The sequence below is a fragment of the Delphinapterus leucas genome, chromosome 2 (genome assembly GCF_059928025.1).
Source record: "Delphinapterus leucas isolate spDelLeu-1000000601 "Yukka" chromosome 2, BTC_Dleu_Yukka2, whole genome shotgun sequence".
Taxonomy (NCBI): domain Eukaryota; kingdom Metazoa; phylum Chordata; class Mammalia; order Artiodactyla; family Monodontidae; genus Delphinapterus; species Delphinapterus leucas.
The window spans coordinates 39,672,803-39,693,456 of record NC_143130.1 but is presented as its reverse complement, the minus strand read 5'-3'; the positions used below and the strand labels follow the sequence as shown (position 1 = coordinate 39,693,456).

At 44.4% G+C, this 20,654-nt stretch overlaps 1 protein-coding gene across 1 annotated transcript in view; it reads left to right on the top strand.

The window, feature by feature from the left end:
• Positions 1 to 20,654, top strand: part of ALPK3 (alpha kinase 3) — a 50,161-nt gene that overhangs the window by 13,884 nt on the left and 15,623 nt on the right. The window contains exons 4-5 of the mRNA XM_089906752.1: positions 5,435 to 5,552; positions 6,139 to 7,366. Of these exons, the coding sequence (XP_089762878.1) occupies positions 5,435 to 5,552; positions 6,139 to 7,366 (1,346 nt within the window). The remainder of the gene's footprint in view (positions 1 to 5,434; positions 5,553 to 6,138; positions 7,367 to 20,654) is intronic.

The window sequence follows — 20,654 nt, the reverse complement described above, 5'->3', positions numbered from 1 at the left end:
TGTAAGAGAGGGGCCAGGGGGAGGGGAAAGCATTATGCAGAAAGATCAGAGAACAAAGGAAACAGGGCTAGAAACTGGGTCTCCCCTCCGCCCCCATCTGGAATGGAGGATGGTGGATGGATGTATGGCTCAGACTGGCCTTTGTATGAGACTGGTGTGGTGATCCTGGCTCGTCCCATGGAGATGGAGTGACCTCACTTCCTCCCACCCTGCTGGTAGCACTCCTTGAATGAGGTTGTGATGAGTCAGTCTAAGCAGGGCCCTGCCAGGAGTAGGTGATGCTTTCGTGGTGGGTCAGGACCTAGTCCAGGTGAGGAAGAGGAGTCTGTGTCAGTGCCCCTGCTGGCTGAGCTCTGAGGGAAGCCCTTCGGGACTTGGAGAAGTGGTATATGACCCTGGGGTTCTCCCCTCTCAGAGTGGGCATATGGGGGATAGCAGGCCTTGTTTGGACCTTCTGGCTCCTGTCTCCCCCAGGGGCCCCTCTGGCCAGAGTGCAACTGTCTTCCTTGAGGCTGCCCATCTCTGTCCAGCATAGTGACCCCTTTCCCCCACTCTCCTCAACTCTGTTGTAGATTCTATGTTAGCCTGTGTATGTGTGTGTGTGTGTGTGTGTGTGTGTGTGTGTGTGTGTGTGTGTCAGGACAACTGGGCAGAGGGACTTAGCCTTTAGACAGAACCAAGTTCTTGAAGAAACTCCTTTTAGAGAAATAAGTCTAAGATAATGACTGCTGGGGGCAGAAACTTACATATTGGTCCCAGAGTCCCCAGTGGAAAGAGCAGTGGAATAAGGAAAAGGACACCAAGGGCTTTGTCATGTGCCAGCTGTGTGACCCTGAGTAAGTTACTTGATTTCTTTGAGTCTCATCTTCCTTTTGTGTAAAAGGAAGGGATTGTGTAAAAGGGATTCAAACACCTGCCTTACCTGTTTTATAGAAGAGAGGGATTTGAATTTTGGCTCTTCTGTGTACCAGCTGGATGACTTTGGGCAGGAGCTTTAATTTCCTCTTCCTTAAATTGAGGATTAATAACAGTACATTCCTCATAGGATTTATGAGAGGATTAGATGAGATAATACATAAAAAATGTACAGGTCAGTATCTGGCATATAGTAAGTCTTCAGTAAATGTTCACAATTGTTTTCACAGGTTTGTTATGAAGACCAAATGAAATTTTATATTTGAAAGCTCTTTGAAACCTCTAAATTTACATTCATCATTATTCTTCTCCTGAATCTGAGCTTCTCCAAAATGGGAATGGTTAGGATGAGGCTGTAAGTCTCCGAGCTGAGTTCTGGACTCAGGCATGCTGGCTGTGGAGCAGAGGTGTCAGTGTAGGAAGGGGAAGAGGGAAGGCCTCAGGTTTCAGTACTGCTGTGGGCTCTCCTGGTCAGGGCCAAGTGTGTGTGTGTGTGTGTGTGTGCGTGCGTGCATGCCAGCCTGTGGGCACACATACGGGCACACGTGTGTGTGTGCAGCTGGGAGTGAAGGACTTCCCTTGCTTTTGTGTGTTTCAGAATACAGTTCTATTACCCAGGGGACAAAGAAATGTTTTCTCCCCAAATAAAGCTGTTTCCAGAATCCATTGTTGCCGTGGAGCCCTAAGCTGTCAGGTTGGCCCCCACCTAGTGAAGAGGCACCAAAAGGTGGCATGGGGGCTGAAGCCCCAGCCTTGTGGCTGTGGGCTCCATTCAGCGTTCCCTTCTTGCCCCATCCCTGCCCTCTCGCTACAGCCTGATTGGACTCGGATGCCCTGGAGGCTGAGGCCTGACTGGGCAGATCATGGGGCAGGGAGGCTCTGAGCCGGGCCCTTGTAGGGATGAGATCACCCCATGGGATGGTGAGGACATGCACGGTGATGTAACCAGGGGCTTTAGCTCACTGTGGAAACATGGGGCTCGCTTTACAGTCAGGGCTGCCCAGAGTTTGTTCCTAGCTGACCCAGCTGCAGCCTCACCTCCCTTGCTCCCTACTCCTGTGCACAGTTCCCCAATGTGTCCTCTGCTTTCCACCCCACACTCTACTGTTGTGGTTCCTTTGTCAGGCATGCCCTTCCCACTCACCTCTTGTTTGTTCACTTATTCCCTTCCTCATTTACTCACTCATCCAGCAGATTTTTTTTTTATTAAGTAGCTACTCTGTGCCAGGTGCCGTCTTAGGTGGCAGGGATACAGAAGTGAAGGAGAGATGATGCTGACTCACATGGGACATAAGTCTAGGAGGGGAGACAGACAAGGGGATAGTCAGTTACAGTATTGTGATTAGTGCTATGAAGGGGGGAAGTACGGGCACTGAACCCACGTTTTCTGAAACTCTACCCACTGTCACAGCCATTTCAAATGCTGCTCATGCCATAAAGCCTTTCCTGATTCTCCAGCCGGAGGTGCTTGTTCCCTTCTCTGTACCCTGAGCCGTTAGTGCATTGCTTCATTCATTCACCTATAAATATTTAACGAGTGTTGATTCCATACCAGGCACTATTCTAGGAACTGGGGACATAGCACGAATAACACGGATGAGTCATGGAGCTGTTCTTTCCCCAGGGAGTTGGAGAAGATGGATGTAAACCAACAACCTCATCAGGGTATAATATGTCAGGCAGCAATGCATTCTATGAAGAAAAAGAAACACAGTAAGAGGGCTAAGAGTTTCCAGGGAGACAGAGTCGCTGTTTCACACGGGCTGGTAGGGAAGGCCTCTCCAAGGAGGGAATGTGTGAACAGAGGCGGGAGGAATCCAGATGTGATTCTCACCTGCTTTTAGAGGCCAGCCAGCAGGGCCGTGTGGCAGGGGTACCGCAGGCAAGGCAGAGAACGGGAGGAGCTGCGGCCGGTGCGCTAGCGCGGCCCGCGTCATGAGGGCCTTAATGACATGGGAGCTACTAGGGTGTTTTGAGCAGAGGGGTGCTATCACTTGACTTTATTTACTTCATTTTAAAAGGTTCGCTCTGGCTGTGCTGAGGATGGGCTGAAGAGAGGCCAGGCTGGAAGTAGCGAGATCAGCAAGGAGGTTGTTGCAGAAACTGAGGTGTCAGATGATGGTGATGGAGCAGGTTGGCGGCGGGGAATGGCAAGAAGTGATCAGATCCTGGATACTGTCTGCAGGAAGGGCCCGTAGAATCGTCTGATGGAGTGGATGTGAGGAAAAGAATAAGGATTGCCTCCAGGTTTCTGGCCTGAGCCAAATTAGAAGGATGAATTTGCCGTTTACTGATATATGTGGGACTTGGCTTGGAGAGGGGAATAAGGAGCTTGGTTTGGGACTTGTTAAGTTTGATCCCTATTAGACCTCCAAGTGGAGATGTCAGGTACGCAGTCAGAAGTAAGAACCAGGAGTTCAGGGACGGTCTGGGCTAGAGATACAAATTTGGGAGTCAGGAAGATATAGCTATTTAAAGGCTGAAGGACAGGAGTAGATCCCCTAGGTTTTATGGCTAGAGAATGGAAAATGGTTCTGAGGCCTGAGCCCTGGCCTATCTAACACTTAATAGTCTTAGGTGGTGATGGTGGGGGAGCGGTGGAAGAAAGAGATTAGGAAAAGTGGCCAGTGGAGTAGGAAAGGCACTCAGAAGGAGTGGCATCCAGGAGCAAGCCAGGAAAAGGTTTCAAGAAGGGACGATCAATGCTGATAGATCGGGTAGACGAAGCTTAAGAAATGCTAGTGGATTTGGCGATGTGTGACTCATGGGTGACCTTGCCAAGAGCAATTCTGGTGCAGCGGTGGGTACAAAAGCCTGATTGGAGGAGACGGAGTGAAGACAGTGAATACAGACAACTCTTTCAAAGAATTTCTCTATAAAGGAGAGAATAGAGAGATGGGGGCAGGAGCTAATGGGGGACATGGGGTCAAAGAAAGTTCTTTTAAAAGAAGGGAGACAGTACAGAGGCTTGTATGCTGATGGGAATGATAAAGAGAGGAAAAGCTTGATGATGCAGGAGAGGAGGAATGATTGTTGGAGAGATGTCCTTGATGAGGCAAGAGGAGATGAGATGCAGTGAGGGTGTCTTTAGATAGGCATGGGGGTAGTTTATCCATAGACAGTAGGGAAGACAGAGAATGTGTACCCAGATACAGGTGCATCCCTCCCTTGTGCGGAGACCTGTCTTATCTTTTCTATAGTACAGTCGGTTCCCTGAGAGCAGAGAGCTGTCTGTCAAGCTCCTATATCTTCATAACCCTTGCTTGGCAGTCAGCACACACCTAAGGGAATATATGTTAGGAGTCTTTAATTTCTAATAAACATTGCAAATTAATTGGAGTCAGCTTAAGAAATGAAGTAGAATTTTTTGGTAAGGCTTAGATGGGCTTCTTATGGAATTGACAAGTAGGAATGTAGCTGTGCCCAGGCAAGGAATGGAGCCAGTATTTGGAAGGATATTGGGACTCTCTCTGTCTTCTATTTTTAATTTTGGCTGCACTGGGTCTTCGTTGTGGCGTGCAGGCTTCTCTCTAGTTGTGGTGTGCAGGCTCAGTTGCCCCGCGGCATGTGGGATCTTAGTTCCCTGAACAGGGATCGAACCCACATCCCCTGCGTTGGAAGGTGGATTCCTAACCACTGGACCACCAGAGAAGTCTCTCTCTCCTTTTTCTTATTCTATCCTGAACATCAACTTCATTTTCCATCTCACCGTCGACCAGCTTTGTCTGCTTCTCAGTCCATGTGGCAGAACATGGCTGTACCCCTTCCAAGTTATTTCAAGACACTAGGGTAGACCGTCTCTAGGTTCCAATTCCCAAATACTAGGTCAAAGAATTGGATTAGATTAACTGATTATGTGTCCATTACTGGACAAATCAGCCAAGTGTCCAGGGAGGAAGGGACATGTGACTTTTACAGTTGGAAGCTCTTTGTGAGTAGGGCTGGAAATCCAGAGAGGAGGGGCTGGGAAAATACCTCAGTCAGTTTCACAGTAGTGAATGGATGGGAAGGTAGGTGTGGATGGGTGGGTGGATGGTTGGATGGTTGGATGGATGTTTTAGCTGTGTCATCAAATACTACTAACAGCTCAGGAACCTGGAATGAAAGAAGGAGGGCTCTTGGCAGTGGTGTTGATATTGGGTATTGGTGAGAGACCTCCGAGGACAGAGCTGTTACTACTGTTGAGGATGTAGAACAGGCCACTGAAGAAAGGAAGCTTATTACTACCAGCCAAAGCTTTCTGGAAACTCCTTGCTTCCCTTCTTACCAGAAGCTAGGCAGTTTCTCCTCTATATTTGCCTTCCAGCTGCTGAAGGGGAACAGTTTTAGGCTTTGACAGGGCCTAGCTTCTAAAAATAAGCTGAGCCATATGATAGCCCTCTTCTTCCTACAAGCCCCGGGGGCAGGTGGGCCAGTCCAGTCTCTTCAGGTGGTCTGGGGAAGCCATGGCATCCTGTTCTCTCCTCCCACTACTTTTGAACTGGTCTCCCTGCAACCCAATCTCCTGCTTCCCTCTTAGGATACCCAGAGCCAGAGGTGACCTGGTACAAGGATGACACAGAGCTGGACCGCTACTGTGGCTTGCCAAAATACGAGATCACTCATCAGGGCAACCGCCACACACTGCAGCTCTACAGGTGAGGGAGAGGGGCCTGTTCTGCTCTCTCTGCCCTCCTGAAGGTCCTATGGCCCACGTCTGCCCTTAGAAATGGAGTCAGCTGGATGAAGACGCCCAGACAGGATCTGGGGGTGGAGGCGGGGTTCTGCGGCTAAGCTGAGCCACCTGCTGAAGCGTGTCTGCCTGCCAGTGTCTGGGATCTCCTAAGGCCAGGGCGGGAGTATCTCTGACAGCCAGAGAGCTGAGTGTAACCAGAGGGGGTCCTGACCCATAGCAACATTTTCCATGAGGCCAGCTTCCCAAAAAAGCTCCTGTGTCATCCTTACTTCACAAGGGGCTGTGTGGGTCACCTGCTTCTGAAGGGAGCTCTCCTGGGCCCCAAGTCTAATCTGTCCTGGAACAGCATGACCTTGGCCAGCTCCCACCCTCTTGCCAGCCTCAGTTTCCTCAGCTGTAGTGGGGAATTTTGGAGGTGGTGCTGTCGGAGGTGGGGCGTGGCACTCGGGGCAGGGCTGGCAGGGGGTGGGGCGGGGCGCTCAACTCTGCGAGGCTCTGGCTGCGAGGATTGTGGGCTCTCACCTCCCATCTCATGCTCCTGCCTCTAGGTGTCGAGAAGAAGATGCTGCCATCTACCAGGCCTCTGCCCAGAATGCCAAGGGAATTGTGTCCTGCTCGGGGGTCTTGGAGGTGGGCACCATGACCGAATACAAGATCCACCAGCGCTGGTTCGCCAAGCTGAAGCGCAAGGCTGCGGCAAAGATGCGTGAGATTGAGAAGAGCTGGAAGCACGGGAAGGAGGCTGTGGAAGAGGCCGACACCCTGCGCAAGCTCAGCCCCGACCGCTTCCAGCGGAAGCGGCGGCTGAGTGGGGCCGAGGTGCCAGTCCCCTCGGCCCCGACCCGGGAGGTTGAGAACGGGACACCGGTGGCTTGGCAGGAGGGAGAGACGGAGCCTGGTCAGCACCCAGGTTTGGGCCTGATCAACAGTTTTGCTTCTGGAGAGGTGACCACCAACGGGGAGGCTGCCCCTGAGAACGGGGAAGCTGGGGAGCATGGCCTGTTGACATACATCTGTAAAGCCATGGAGCTGGGGCCTCAGAGAGCCCCCAAAAAGGAGTCTGGGGCCAAGAAGAAAAAGAAAGATGAGGAACCTAAGCAAGGTGTGCAGAAGCCAGAGGTAGAGAGGGCAGCTCGAAGCCACCATTCCTCTGAAAACTGTGTCCCCAGTTCAGACAAGCCTGACCCCTGTGGGACACAGGGGCCCATGGACATGGAGCAGGTTCAGACCCAGCCCAGGGGCAGGGCCGCACAGGGGCCTGGATCCTCTGAAACAGATGGCACCAGGAAGCTAGCCTCTGCTGTGGGTACTCAAGACCAGGCCCAGAATGCCCCTGTCCTAGGCCCAGACCAGGAAGTGTATTTCTCCCTGAAGGACATGTATCTGGAGAGCACCCAGGCAGACAGGCCTCAGGGGGAGGAGGGGGCCCAGGCCCCCAGTGGCAGGACACCTGGAGAGCTGCCCTCAGGGAAGGTATCCAGCAAAGCCAGAGGTGAGAGGGAACCTGCTGTCCCTGGCCAGCCCACGCCCTCAGCCCCACAGCAGACTAGGCCCTTCAACAGGAAGAGATTTGCTCCTCCGAAGCCCAAAGGGGAGCCCACCACCAGCTGCAAGCCTGATTCTTCCCCAAGTCAAGATCCAGAACCTGGGGCTCAGAGCTCAGGGAAGGCCCCGCCTCAGGCCTCTGCCCAAGTGCCCACACCCCCCGCCCGGCGGAGACAGAGCACCCAGGACAGACCCTTGCAGGGGCAAGCAGGCCACAGGACTCCAGGAAAGGTAAGTGTGGGTGTTGGGTGCCTGGAGGCTGCTCAGGAAAGATGACCTCATGGAAACTGTTGCTGCAACAGCTCGGCAGCCAGTGAGCAGTGGGATATTTATAGAAGAGGGTGGGGTGAGGTGGAGTGCTGGCCAGGAGCAGGGGGCCACAGGCCTGGGCCTCGCCCCAGGCAGTCCCCAGATGCCAGGCGTGTGGGCAGCACAGCCTGACTGTGACCATCTGCTCTGACAACATGGAAGTTCACTGCCAAGGGGACTATGTCGCAGAGGGGGGCGGAGGAAGAGAATGTTCTTTGGGGAGGAAAGAGAATGGGGAGACTGAGGAGCGGTCTGTAGTGTGCAGTGGGTCTTGACCTGGGTGCTTAGTGGAAGGTTGAAAAAATATGCACTGTCCAGAAAATTCTGACTTGATCTGGGGTTTTATCTAAGATTTCGGAGTCAGGTATACCTATGTGTAAATCTGACTATCCTTAACATTGTGCGATCTTGGGCAAGTCATAAAACCTTAATAAAAACAGTGCCTACTTCATAGGGCTGCTGTGAGAATCAGGGTGCTTGGCCCAGGGCTTGGTGCATGCTAAGAACGAAATAAACGGCAGTAGGTCTGAGACATTACTGTGGTGGGAGGTAGAGAAAAACTGTTTTCCCTGAGAACAGGAGTGCTGACATTCTTCTGGGGATCAGGTAGCCAACAGAGAGGACAGAGGTTTTGTGTGGAGACGGCTAAGCTAAGCGGCATCCAGGTGGCAGCACTGAGGAGTTTGATGGGGGTAGGGGGCAGGGGAAGAGGGAAGAGGGGAGCGGGATTGAGAGGATTAACAGAAGGAAAACAATTTATCCCGTTTGGTCAGTGTTTCATGTTTCAGGGGCAGAGGGCAGGCGGTATTTCACAGGAGTGTAGAGAGAAGGAGTGTTTTTACAGTGGGGCAGAAGGAAAAAGTGTATCAAGACTGGGGGTGGGTTGGATAAAATAGATGGGATATACTTATACTAAGAAATGATTGGTTGTCTGTCTGAAATTCAGATTTAACTGGGTGTCCTGTATTTCTCTTTGCTAAATCTGGCAACCCCAAGTGGAGACAGCGTCTTGGCGGGAACTAAGATGAAATTGTTTCTTGGGGCAGAGGAAGCAGGAGCATGGGTCCCAGGAGACAGGAGGAGCAGCTGAAAGCAGTGTTTCACAGGGGTCAAGGCAGAAGACAGACGGCTTCTTGGAACAGTGAAGGGAAACAAGAGGGACAGGCTGCTGCAGTACCTCCTGGAGGGCAGTGGGAAAAGGATGCTTCCTGGAGGGGCTGCCTTTCCCACACAGAGCTTTCATGGGGGCAGGAGGGAGAGACCAGTTTCAAGGGTGGCCAGGGGAGGTGGTTTTCTTTCAGTGTGTGCTGAGGGTACTGAGGTTAGTCTGTGGGGACGGTAGTCCAGAGGTCTTTGGAGTGGGGTGAACCTCAAACCAGACTCTCTGAATCTGTTCATGACTCTCAGCCTCTCATGCCTGGTCTCAGGAGATTTCAGCAGCTGCAGTGGTGAGTTCCTAGGAGCCCAGATGGGGCCGCTCCACATGCGGACAGCAGGGCATATGGTAGGGATGGCCCTCATGGGCCCCTAGGGAGCACATTTGGGAAGAGATCAGGCTGGCGGCCAAGTCTGTGAGTGAATCTGGCTTCTCTGCCCACAGCGGTGGGGAATACCACAGCCAGAATGGCTGCATCCTCCTGACAAGGCCCTCCTGGCCTCTCGCAGGTGGGACGAATGGGCTGGGGCACTGCAGGCACAGGAGAGGCTGTCTGTAGAGGTTCTGCTGTTTCTGCAAAGAGCTTTTGTGGCTTTTTTTTTTTTTTTTTAGTACTGAAAAAAATTGTGAAATGTATCATACATGTGAAAAATGCATTTAACAGCTATATGTATTTTTGAAGCTGTTGCTTTTTAGTAGCTGAATTTGATTGGTTTTTCATATTCTCATTCTACCAAATCTTTTTTAAAAAAGCTTATTTTTTGACTATGAAAGAAACACATGACCATAGTAAAAAATATGGGGGAAAATTCTAAAAGCTGAAAGGAAAAAGTAAAAACTCACCTATAATTCTACCATCCAAAGACATCTTGATATATCTACCAATCTTTATGTATATGTATTTTGTTATTTAAAAATTTGATTTACATTGTTATTCTGATTCAGTTTTATATTCCCCTTTCGTTATTTCTCATTATTTCATGAGCAGTTTTTCATGGTTCCTGAAAATTATCTGAAAAACTTCATTTTTAGTGGTTATGTAAGATGCCACAATATGCATATTTTAACCATTTCTTCAATAGTGTTTATGCTTTTCTTCCTTATTCCAAGGTTAGTTAAGTATATATCTGTATTTTTTAAATTTTTGTTTGAATTCCTTCATTTGACTTTTAAATTAATCTGGAATTGATTTGTGTGTATAGCATAGTATCAGTCTCTAGCTCAATTTTTGGTTAATAAGTATTCCCCCAAAATCAACCTTTTCCTATTAGTTTGTGATTCTTTCTTTATACACTAATTTTATACCCACTAAAGCCTATTTTAGTTCCCATATATACATCGATCATAATCCATTAATCTGTTCGTTGATTCTTACAACAGGATGATCTCATTTTAATCGTTGTAGCTTTCATTTCTGGCAGAGCAACCCTCTTATACTTCTTTTAAACATGTTTCAGCTATTCTCTCTTGTTTATTGCTCTAGGAAAACTTTAGAATCATTGTTTGAATTTTTCCAAACTCCCAGATAACATTGTTTTTTACCTTGTATCCTTATATTCACCGTTTTAAAAAACTACATTTTCAAAAGGTGATGAATTATTTTTAACAAGATCAAAAGCATATTACATCCTTTCATGGAAGACTAGTCAGATTTGAATTTTGAATGGCCTTTTAGTAAAATTTGTTAGGTTTATATTTTTAAACAGCTTGATCGAGGTATAATTTATACACCAATAATAGTCACCTATTTAAAATGTACAGACCAATGTACACAATTCACAGTTGTACAGCCATTACCACAATCCGGTTTTAAAACATTTCCATCGGGCTTCCCTGGTGGTGCAGTGGTTGAGAGTCCGCCTGCCGATGCGGGGGACGCAGGTTCGTGCCCTGGTCTGGGAAGATCCCACATGCCGCGGAGCGGCTGGGCCCGTGAGCCATGGCCGCTGGGCCTGCGCGTACAGAGCCTGTGCTCCGCAACGGGAGAGGCCACAACAGTGAGAGGCCCGCGTACCGCAAAAAAAAAAAAAAAAAAGAATGCCCATAATATCCCCAGATAAGAAGAAATTAGATAGGTTAAAGAGAGGAAGAAAGACATTCTGGGAAGGACAAATAGCATGAAGCAAGGGTAAGTGGTAGGTAGGAATGCACACCTGCCTGTCCTAATCTTTCTTAAATTAAAAAAAAAAAATTTCTTTTAAAATTTTTTCTTTTTTTTTTACCATACCGCACAGCACATGGGATCTTACTTCCCTGGCCAGGGATCACATCCATGCCCCCTGCATTGGAAGCACAGAGTCTCAACCACTGGACCGCCAAGGAAGTCCCCTGCCTATCCTCACTCCCAGTCTTGGGAGTGAGACAGAAAGGGGAGAGAACTAACATTTTTTGAGTATCAGCTTCCAGTAATGCTGGGTTAGATAATTCCAACCAACTTTCCTACTGAGGGCAACTAATAAAGCTGAGCAAAATATTAAAATGTCTGCTTGAAGGCACTGGAGAGCTAACAAAGTGAAGAATCACTTGCCCAGGATCTGGGAGGAGATGGAAATCCAGAATGGTGAGCTCAGCCTTTGGCATAGCTTTTGTCCTGGGGTTGTTTGCCACTCCAGAAGGGGAGAATGAGAGACTCAGCAGTGTTGTAGACAGCCTCAAGGGACTTGGGAGACCAGAATTGGAGCCCATGGTCTCAAGAGTGGTAGCCCTGATAAACCCCCTTGTCTTTGGGTTGGGAACCCTGAAGGTTTGTACCATAGGATTAAGGGAACCAGAAGCAAATTACCCTCACGGGGGTTGAGGCTTAACTCTGAGTTACCTGGGTGACCAAGAAATATCTCAGTCCTTGAAATCAGATTAAGGTGGTTCAAGATACCTTGCTCCCAAGCATCTGGAGGATGATAACATCATCTAAAGCCACAAATTATTTTTGAAAAATGTTTCAAATATAATGTTCAGCACCTAAATGAAGATAACCAGGCACACAAAGAGAGGAAAACGTGAAAAAGGGGACTTGCCCAGCAGCCCAGTGGTTAGGACTCAGCACTTTCACGGCTGTGGCCCTGGGTCAATCCCTGGTTGGAGAACTAAGATCCTGCAAGCTGCGTATTATGGCAAAAAAAAAAAAAAAAAAAAAGAAACATGAAAAAGAGCTAGCAAAAACAGCAGACAATATATTCCAACTTTTGGAATTATCAGACATGAACTATTAAAACTAAAACTATACATTCTATATTCAAGAAGATAAAAAGGCAAGATTGAAGATTTCAGCAGAGAACTAGAAACTATAAAAAGTGGCAAAGACTTTAAAATGAACCAACTAGAAATCCAGAACTAGAGAATACAGTAACGAATGTTAAATTAGTTATCGTGGTTATGGTAGTTCCAGTTCTGGATAAGATGGAGTAAATACCATCCACCCTCTATCTCCCACTGAATGCAACTAAAAACTTGGGCCAAATGCATGGTGCAGCTACTTGATGACTTTTTTTAAAAAATATATTTATTTTATGTATTTATTGTTGGCTGCGTTGGGTCTTTGTTGCTGTGCGGGTCTCCTTGTGGTGAGCGGGGTCTACTCTTCGTTGCAGTGTGTGGGCTTCTCATTGCGGTGGCTTCTCTTGTTGCAGAGCACGGGCTCTAGGCACGCGGGCTTCGGTAGTTGTGGCTTGCTGGCTCCAGAGCGCAGCCTCAGTAGTTGTGGCGCACGGGCTCTAGAGCACAGGTTCAGTAGTTGTGGCCCAGGGGCTTAGTTCCTCCGCGGCATGTGGGCTCTTCCAGGGCTCGAACCCATGTCCCCTGAATTGGCAGGCGGATTTTTAACCACTGCACCACCAGGGAAACCCTACTTGATGACTTTGATAAGCAAATAGTAGCAGACAGACTGAGGAATAAGACCAGAATTAAGTACCACTGATTCAGCAGTATTTACCCTTAAAAAAAATCTAGTATTACCTGGCCTGGTCTTAATGCAATCAGAAACTCAGAAGTAAGCATCAGGATGAACAGAGAGAGCTTTAGGAGAAGCCCTTTTGAACAGGCTTGAGGAATAGGAGAGGAATCTCCTGGTAGTGACAGTAGCAGAGGCCACAGGGGTCTAAAACTTTGAGGGAGGACTGGAAAAGGGAATCCTAGGGACCCAGAAAGTAAAGGGTAGATCATACACAGGAAGAAGTTTGGGAAAGTGACTTCATAAGCTGTTTATAAATTCCTGGGTTTATTCTCACGCTGTTCATGCATGGATCTGGTTCTGAACATTGTATCAAAAAGAACTAAGAGGCCATCATCCAAGTCCCAGACTGGCCACTGGGTGGCACACACACAGGACAGATCTGAATAGCACTGCAAAGACTTTGAAAATGGAACTGACACTGAAACTACAACCTCAGAATGTTGAATGGAACTTGCAGCCTGAACACAACCAAGTAGAGTGTCTGCTAAGACAAAAATATTAACGTTCTCTATAGGATTTATATAAGAAACCAGAATCTCATAATATTCAAAATGTACCGGATATAGTAAGTATTATTTGGCATATGAGAAGATCAGGAAAATCTCAACTTGCATGGGAAAAGGCAGTTAAAGAATGCCAGTGTCAAGATGGCAGATATGTTGGAATTATCTGACTTAAAAGCAGTGACAAAAAGTAAGGTTGAACACTCTGGAAATAAGTGGAAAGATAGAAAGTCTTGGCAAAGAAATACAAGATATAAAGAACAAATTGTTCATTTTAGAACTGAAAAATAAAATAACTGAAATAAAAAAGACTTGCTTGTTGGGCACAACAGAAGAATGAGGACAATAGGGAAAAAGTCAGTGCACTTTGAAGATAGGTCAATCAAAAGTATTCAATCTGAATAACAGAGAGAAAAAGACATGAACAGAGCTTCAAGGATCTGTGGTGCAATATCAAAATGTCTAACATTCATGTCATTGGATACCCAGAAGGAGAGAAGAGAGTATGGTGCAGAGAAAATATATGAAGAAATAATGGCTGAAAACTTCCCAAATTTGGCAAAAAAAACCCCACAAACTTACAGATCAAGAAGTTCAGCAAACCCCAAATAAGAAACACCCACAGAATTCCATGCCAGGGAACAGCATAGTCAAATTGCTGAGAACTGAAGACAACAACAGCAATAAAATCTTGAAAGTAGTCAGAGAAAAAAAGACGCACTATTTATAGGGGAACAATAACTTGAATGACTGCAGATTTCTCATCAGAAACAATGGAGGTTAAAAAGGAAGTGAAATAATATTTTTTAACTGCTGAAAGAAAATGCTTTTCAATCTATAATTCTACATTCAGCAAACATATCTTTTAGTATTGAAGGTGAAATAAAGACATTCCAAGATAAAGGGAAACTAAGAGAATACAGTACTAGCAGACCTGTTCTAAAAGAATTGCTAAAGTAAATTTTTCAGACAAAGGGAAATGATACAAGGAATCTTGTAAATACCTGGGTAAACATAGTAGATTATTCTTCTCTTCTTGAATTCTTTTTTTAAAATTATTTATTTATTTATTTGGCTGCGTTGGGTCTTCGTTGCCGTGCGCAGGCTTTCTCTAGTTGCGGCGAGCAGGGGCTACTCTTCGTTGTGGTGTGCGGTCTTCTTGAATTCTTTAAAAAATGTTTGAAGGTAAAAAGTACAGATTATAACATTGTCTGCTAAAGTTTTTAATGTATGTAAATGTAACATATAAAGAGGGAGAGGGTAAAGGGACCTATGTGGTGGTAAGATTACTACATTTCACTTGCAGTGGTAAGATGTTGACTCTAAGTAGACTGTGGGAAGTTAAGTGTATGTATTGCAAGCCCTAGAACAATAATTAAAATACAAAGAAATATAGTAAACATCACAATATGTAAATTAAAGTGGAATACTAAAAATTTTCAAATAATCTACAAGAAAACTGGAAAGGGGAAACAGGAAGAAATAACAGAGGGAACAAATAGAAAATAAATAATAAAATAATTGATGTAAATTCAAACGTATAAATAATTATATTAAATATAAGTAGTCTAAACACATGAAGTAAAAGACAGAGATTGTGAGACTGGATCAAAAAAAAAATTCCCAACTCTATACTTTTTAAAAGAAATTGACTTCAATTCCAATGATATAGGTAGGTTAAAAGTAAAATAATAGAAAATATATACAATGCAAACACTAATCAGCTGAAAACTGGACTGGCCATATTAATATCAGGCAAAGCAGACTTCAGAGCAAAGAAAATTACCAGGGAAAAATAGTGAAGTACATAATAATAAAAGAATCAATTCAAGAAAATGAAAATGAGTTTGCCCCTAACAACAGAGCTTCAAAATACATGAAGAAAAACTGGCAGAACTGAAAGGAGAAATAAACAAATCAACAATTATAGTTGGAGACTTTAACATGCCTCTCAATAACCAATTGAACTAGTAAACAGAAAATCAGTAAGAATAGAAAAGAACTGAATAGCTTTATCAACTAACTGGATCTAATAGACACACAGCATACTCCACATAACAACAACAGAATACTCATTCATTTCAAGGGCATATAAAACATTCACTAGAATAGATCATATCCTGGATCATAAACAAACCTTAACAAATATAAAATATTTGAAATAATACAAAGTATGTTCTCTGACAAAAATGAAATTAAACTAGAAATCAGTGACAGAGGATAATAGGAAAGTCTCCAAACACTTTTAAATTAAATATCACACTTTTATGTGTCAGAGAGGAAGATCTTAAGGTCAATTGGGAAATATTTTGAACTGAATGAAAGTGAAAGTACAACATATCAAAATTTTAGATGCTGCTAAATCAGTGTCTTGAGGAAAATTTATAGCATTAAATATTTATATTAGAAAAGAAGGTCTGAAATCAATACTCTAAGCTCTCATATTGATAAACTAGAAAAGGAAGAACAAAACTAACCCAAAGCAAGCAGAAGGAAGGGGAAAATAAGAAAAGAGTAAAAAATGAAATTGAAAACAGAAAAACTATGGAAAAAAATTAAACCAAAATCTTGTTATTTGAAAAGATCAATAATATTGATAAACCTCTAGCAAGACTCACAAAGAAAAAAAAAAAATAAGAGAAGACACAAATTACCTGTATTCAGAATGAAAGAGGAGCTTGATTGTGGTGATCATTTCACAGTATATAGATATATCAAAACACAAGTTGTACACCTTAAATGTATACTGTTTTGTCAATTATACCTCAATAAAGCTCTTTAAAAAAAAGAATGAAAGGAGATATCACTAGTGACCCTGCAAGCATTAAAAGGATAATAAAGGACTATTATGGGAAAAAATGCACTCACAAATTCAACAACTTAGATGAAATAGAACAATTCTTAAAAAAAAAAAAAACTCATGTAAAAATTAAACAAGATAATTTGAATAACACTATGACTGTTAAGGAAATTGAATTTGTAATTTTAAATCTCCTCCCCAAAATCTTTAGGGCCACATGGTTTCACTGGAAAATTATACCAAACATTTAAAGATGATGAAGCCTCAGTATGAGCCCTGGGTCTGGGTTTCATCAAGGAAGTAGATTCCAGGTCCTTGACAATGCCCTGCTCCATCCCTGTTAAGCCCCTGGCTTTGTATCCTGCTTCTCCAAACCAGCACTCTCTCCTCTTAGAGGGTTACAAGCCATAGTACTTGCCATTCAGTGGGTCATTCCTGTGAACCTCCTATGTGCCTCGGTCTGTGAAGGATGCAAAGGTGATTCAGACTGGTTCCTTAATCTCAAAAATTTTACAGAGAAGACAGAAAGACAGGATGGAAAATTAAAACTGCTAATGTTCTTTGTAATGAAAAAGCCCACAGAGAACCAGATAGGTTCACCCCAGCTCACACAGTTTTTTATTTTTAAGAAATACATGACATTCCTCCTCACTTCTCCATACAGTTCCAGATGCAGACACACACCCCCATCCCACATAGTGTTTAGAGAGGTCAGTCTTTATAGTTATTGCACACCAAGTCTAACCCTGGGCCTGTGCTGAGCCCTCTTTGAAAGGGAAGAGTTCACAGATTAGCAGGTGACACGTGCATAACTGCCACAGAGAATGAGGGTATAATAATAGAATTAGGTACATTTGCCATGGGTACATAGGATAAGAAGCCACGTACGTTTTGGGGGGTGGAGAAGGGAACTCAGAAGTCTTCTAAAACGAGAAGAAACTTGAATGAGGTCTTCAGGGAAAAGAAGGAGGAGTTCTTCAGGTGAGCAATGAGAAGGCTGAGAATGTCCAGCAGAGAAAAACGAAGTGGTTATAAAATAGCACAGTAATCAGCATGGTACGCTAGTGTTGTTGGATGGAGGGACCCAAGAGATGAGGCTGGAGAGACAGACCTGGGTTCTCTGCTGAAGGACAGCCCTCACTGATCACACAAGGGCCTATTTACTTATGCATTTTCATTCTTAATTGGATTTTGTTAAATATGTGTCATAGGCACATGGTATAAAATCCAAAAAGTATAAAAAGTATTTAGAGAATATTAGATCTTCACCCTTTCCCTACCGCCACCACCCCATCCCTCTTCCTGAAATAAGTTGCCATAACTGGTATCTTGGGCATCCTTCCAGAGCTATCTTCTGTACATTTACAAATATGTGTCTCTGTATTTTCCACATAAAGGTGGCATATGATACTTTCTGTCCTATACCTTGCTTTTTTATTTGGGTATTTATTTTATTTATTTGAGGTGTGGATGTACCATAATTCATTGGATCAATCCTGTATTGATGTAATTTAGACATTTTCTAGTCTTTTGCTATTATAAACCATGATGCAACGAGTATCCTTGTATATATGTCAATTTGCACATGAAAGTATATCTATAGGGTAAATTCCTAGGAGTGGAACTGTTGGGTCAAAGAGTATAAGTATTTTTAGTTTTACTAGATAATGCCAAATTACTATCCATAGAGGCTGTGCTGATGCCTGTTTCCCCATACCCTGCCGGGCAGGGAGTATTCTTAAACTTTTTGCTCTTTTAGGCTAGGGCTTTTAGGCTTTAGCCTGTAAGTGATGATAAGCTACTGAGAGGCTTTTAAGGAGGGGAGTGTCACAATCAGATTTATTTTTTATTTTTGTATTATTATTTTTAATTTATTTATTTTTGGCTGCGTTGGGTCTTTGTTGCTGCATGCAGACTTTCTCTAGTTGCAGCGAGCGGGCATTACTCTTTGTTGTGGTGCATGGGCTTCTCATTGCGGTGGCTTCTCTTGTGGAGCTGGGGCTCTAGGCACGCAGGCTTCAGTAGTTGTGGCACGCAGGCTCAGTAGTTGTGGTGCACGGGCTTAGTTGCTCCGTGGCATGTGGGATCTTCCCGGACCAGGGCTCGAACCCATGTCCCCTGCATTGGCAGGCGGATTCTTAACCACTGCACCACCAGAGAAGTGCCCAGATTTATATTTTAGAAATATCACTTGGGCTGCATATTTGGCAGAGGCAAAGACTAGAGTCACGGATACCAATTAGGAGGCTTTACTATAGTCCAGGCAAGATAGAATTGTTGGCAGCTTAGATTAGGGTGTTGGCAGTGGAGACAGAGAGGAGGGAATGGATATTGAGATACTGAAGAAGCAGGTTCAGTAGGGCTCAGGGACTGATCAGTCTGCGGGTGAGGGGGAGTGAAGACAGCTTTAATCAAAAGTTCTGTTCACGTGAGCCTTGTATGTAAAGTCAGCATTTTCTTTGTAAATGTATAGATCTCATGTCCATATTAATATTTTCTAATCCTGGGACTTCCTTGGTGGTACAGTGGTTAAGATTCTGCGCTCCCAATGCAGGGGGCCCAGGTTCAATCCCTGGTCAGGGAACTAGATCCCGCATGCCGCAACTAAGACCCAGTGCAGCCAAATAAATAAATAAATATTAAAAATATATTTCTTAATCCTAGAATATCAGAAGTTAAAAAAAGGTTCTAATACATTCCTAAGTGCTGTTTGTTGGCTCCAAGGTTTTTTTTTTTTTTTTAATTATTTTTTAAATTTTATTTTTGGCTGCATTGGGTTTTTGTTGTTGTGCGCGGGCTTTTCTCTAATTGCGGTGAGCACGGGCTTCTCATTGCGGTGACTTCTCTTGTTGCAGAGCAGGGGCTCTAGGCACACGGGCTTCAGTAGTTGTGGCACACGGGCTCAGTAGTTGTGGCTCGCAGGTTCTAGAGCGCAGGCTCAGTAGTTGTGGTGCATGGGCTTAGTTGCTCCGTGGCATGTGGGGTCTTCCTGGACCAGGGCTTGAACCCATGTCCCGTGCATTGGCAGGTGGATTCTTAACCACTGCACCACCAGGGAAGCCCAGCTCCAAGGTGTTTTTGTTCGTGTCTTACTGGTTCTCAGAGAAGTTGGAGGAGCGTTTTTACTAACATTCTTCGGTCAGTGAGACTTATATTTGATGGCTCCTGTTATTCACCAGACTCTTCTATATTTTTCGTATTCATACCATTCATTCAGAATTCCATACGCAGTAAAGTAACTTTAAATTCTATACTTAATTTAAATATAATTTAATTAAATACATATTAAGGTCTCATACGTTCCGTTTGCTTTGGTTTTGTGTGTGGTTCTTCTGATACTTAGAAATATTTGTACGTAGTAATTTATAACTTAAATTTTATGTAATATCATCCATAATTTTATCTGTTTAGTCAGTGTGTTTTACTTTTTTATGATGAGCAGTGATCGTGCTTCCACTTCCTCCCTACCTTTTTTCCCTTTCATTTTCTATCTCCTATTATCCCAAAGTTTTATTTCTAAGTGACTGTCTTTGTATAATTGAATATGCTGTATTTCTGTTACCTGGGTTTTCAGCTTTGAGTCATGCCTTTGATTCCTGGCTTGTATAAGTGATACAATTAAGACATTTAACTCCACCTGTCATCTTCTTCCCCCTTCCCCTTCTGTGGTAGTTGTATCATTTCTGCATTGTCAGGGCATAAACACTGACATTCTGATCTGCCACTCTAAACTTTTTTGGTTTTAGTCTTGGTTCTATGGTTAAATATATGTTCAGCGTTCACCATCAATTCTTCTGCTGTGGTTTCCCCAGTCATCTTTTGGTTGACCAAAGTTTGTTCTCCAGTAGTTTCCTCCAGGGCCACGGAACACTATTCCTTAAGTTCTCGTATGTTCAAAATCTATTTTCTTAGCAATTTTCATGTATTTTTGCTCATGTTTTTTGAGAACTGCCTCCGGTAGGCTGCTCCACTGTTCTTTTCCTGACTGTTGGACGTTTCCCTTGTATGTCTTCTGCTTGTTTCCACCCAGTCCTCCATGATCCTACAGCTCTTGCAACCTCCCAGAGTTTCACCTATCTGCTTTTGGCAATCCTTCCCATTTTTTTTTTTTTTTTTGAGACTGTAGGTTTTATTAGCCTCCATTTCCACTAACAATGGAATTTGCTTTGATTTTTCTTGTTTACTTAGTTGGTTTTGATTATATCCAACATGAAAAGAGGCAACTTACTGTTTTATGCCAGGATGTTTAGATAGAAGGTCCTTTAATTATATTTAAATGTGTGACCATATAGTGTAACAACAAAGAGCATGAGATTTGAAGCTAGACACACCTGGCTTCTAAACTAAACTCTACCGCTTACTATCTGATAATGGACAAACCATATTCCTTCTTTGACCATCAGTGTTCTTATCTCTAAAATAGAGATGATTCTTGCAACTATTTGGTATTGTTGTGAGGAGCGAGGTAATACATATGTGATAAATAGGGGCCTAGCATGGTGTTTTGCAAATAGCGGGTGTTCAGAAGGGTAACGTTATAATGTTTCACGGATCTCCTGGCATAGGTGTCATTCGTAATGACTTTAACCCTCTCTGGATGGCATTTTGTAATTGCCACTCACTCAGCATTAATGATGATGCTGTCCCTGATGCTATCAAGGAGACCCCCTGGCACTCTCCCACTTCACTCATAATTCTATCCAGGACAGTTAGTGCCACAAGAGAGGGACAGATTGACTGCTCGGAGGCCCTGGGGAGAGGACACTCTCCTCCGAATGGCAGGGTTGAGGGGTGGGGTAGCA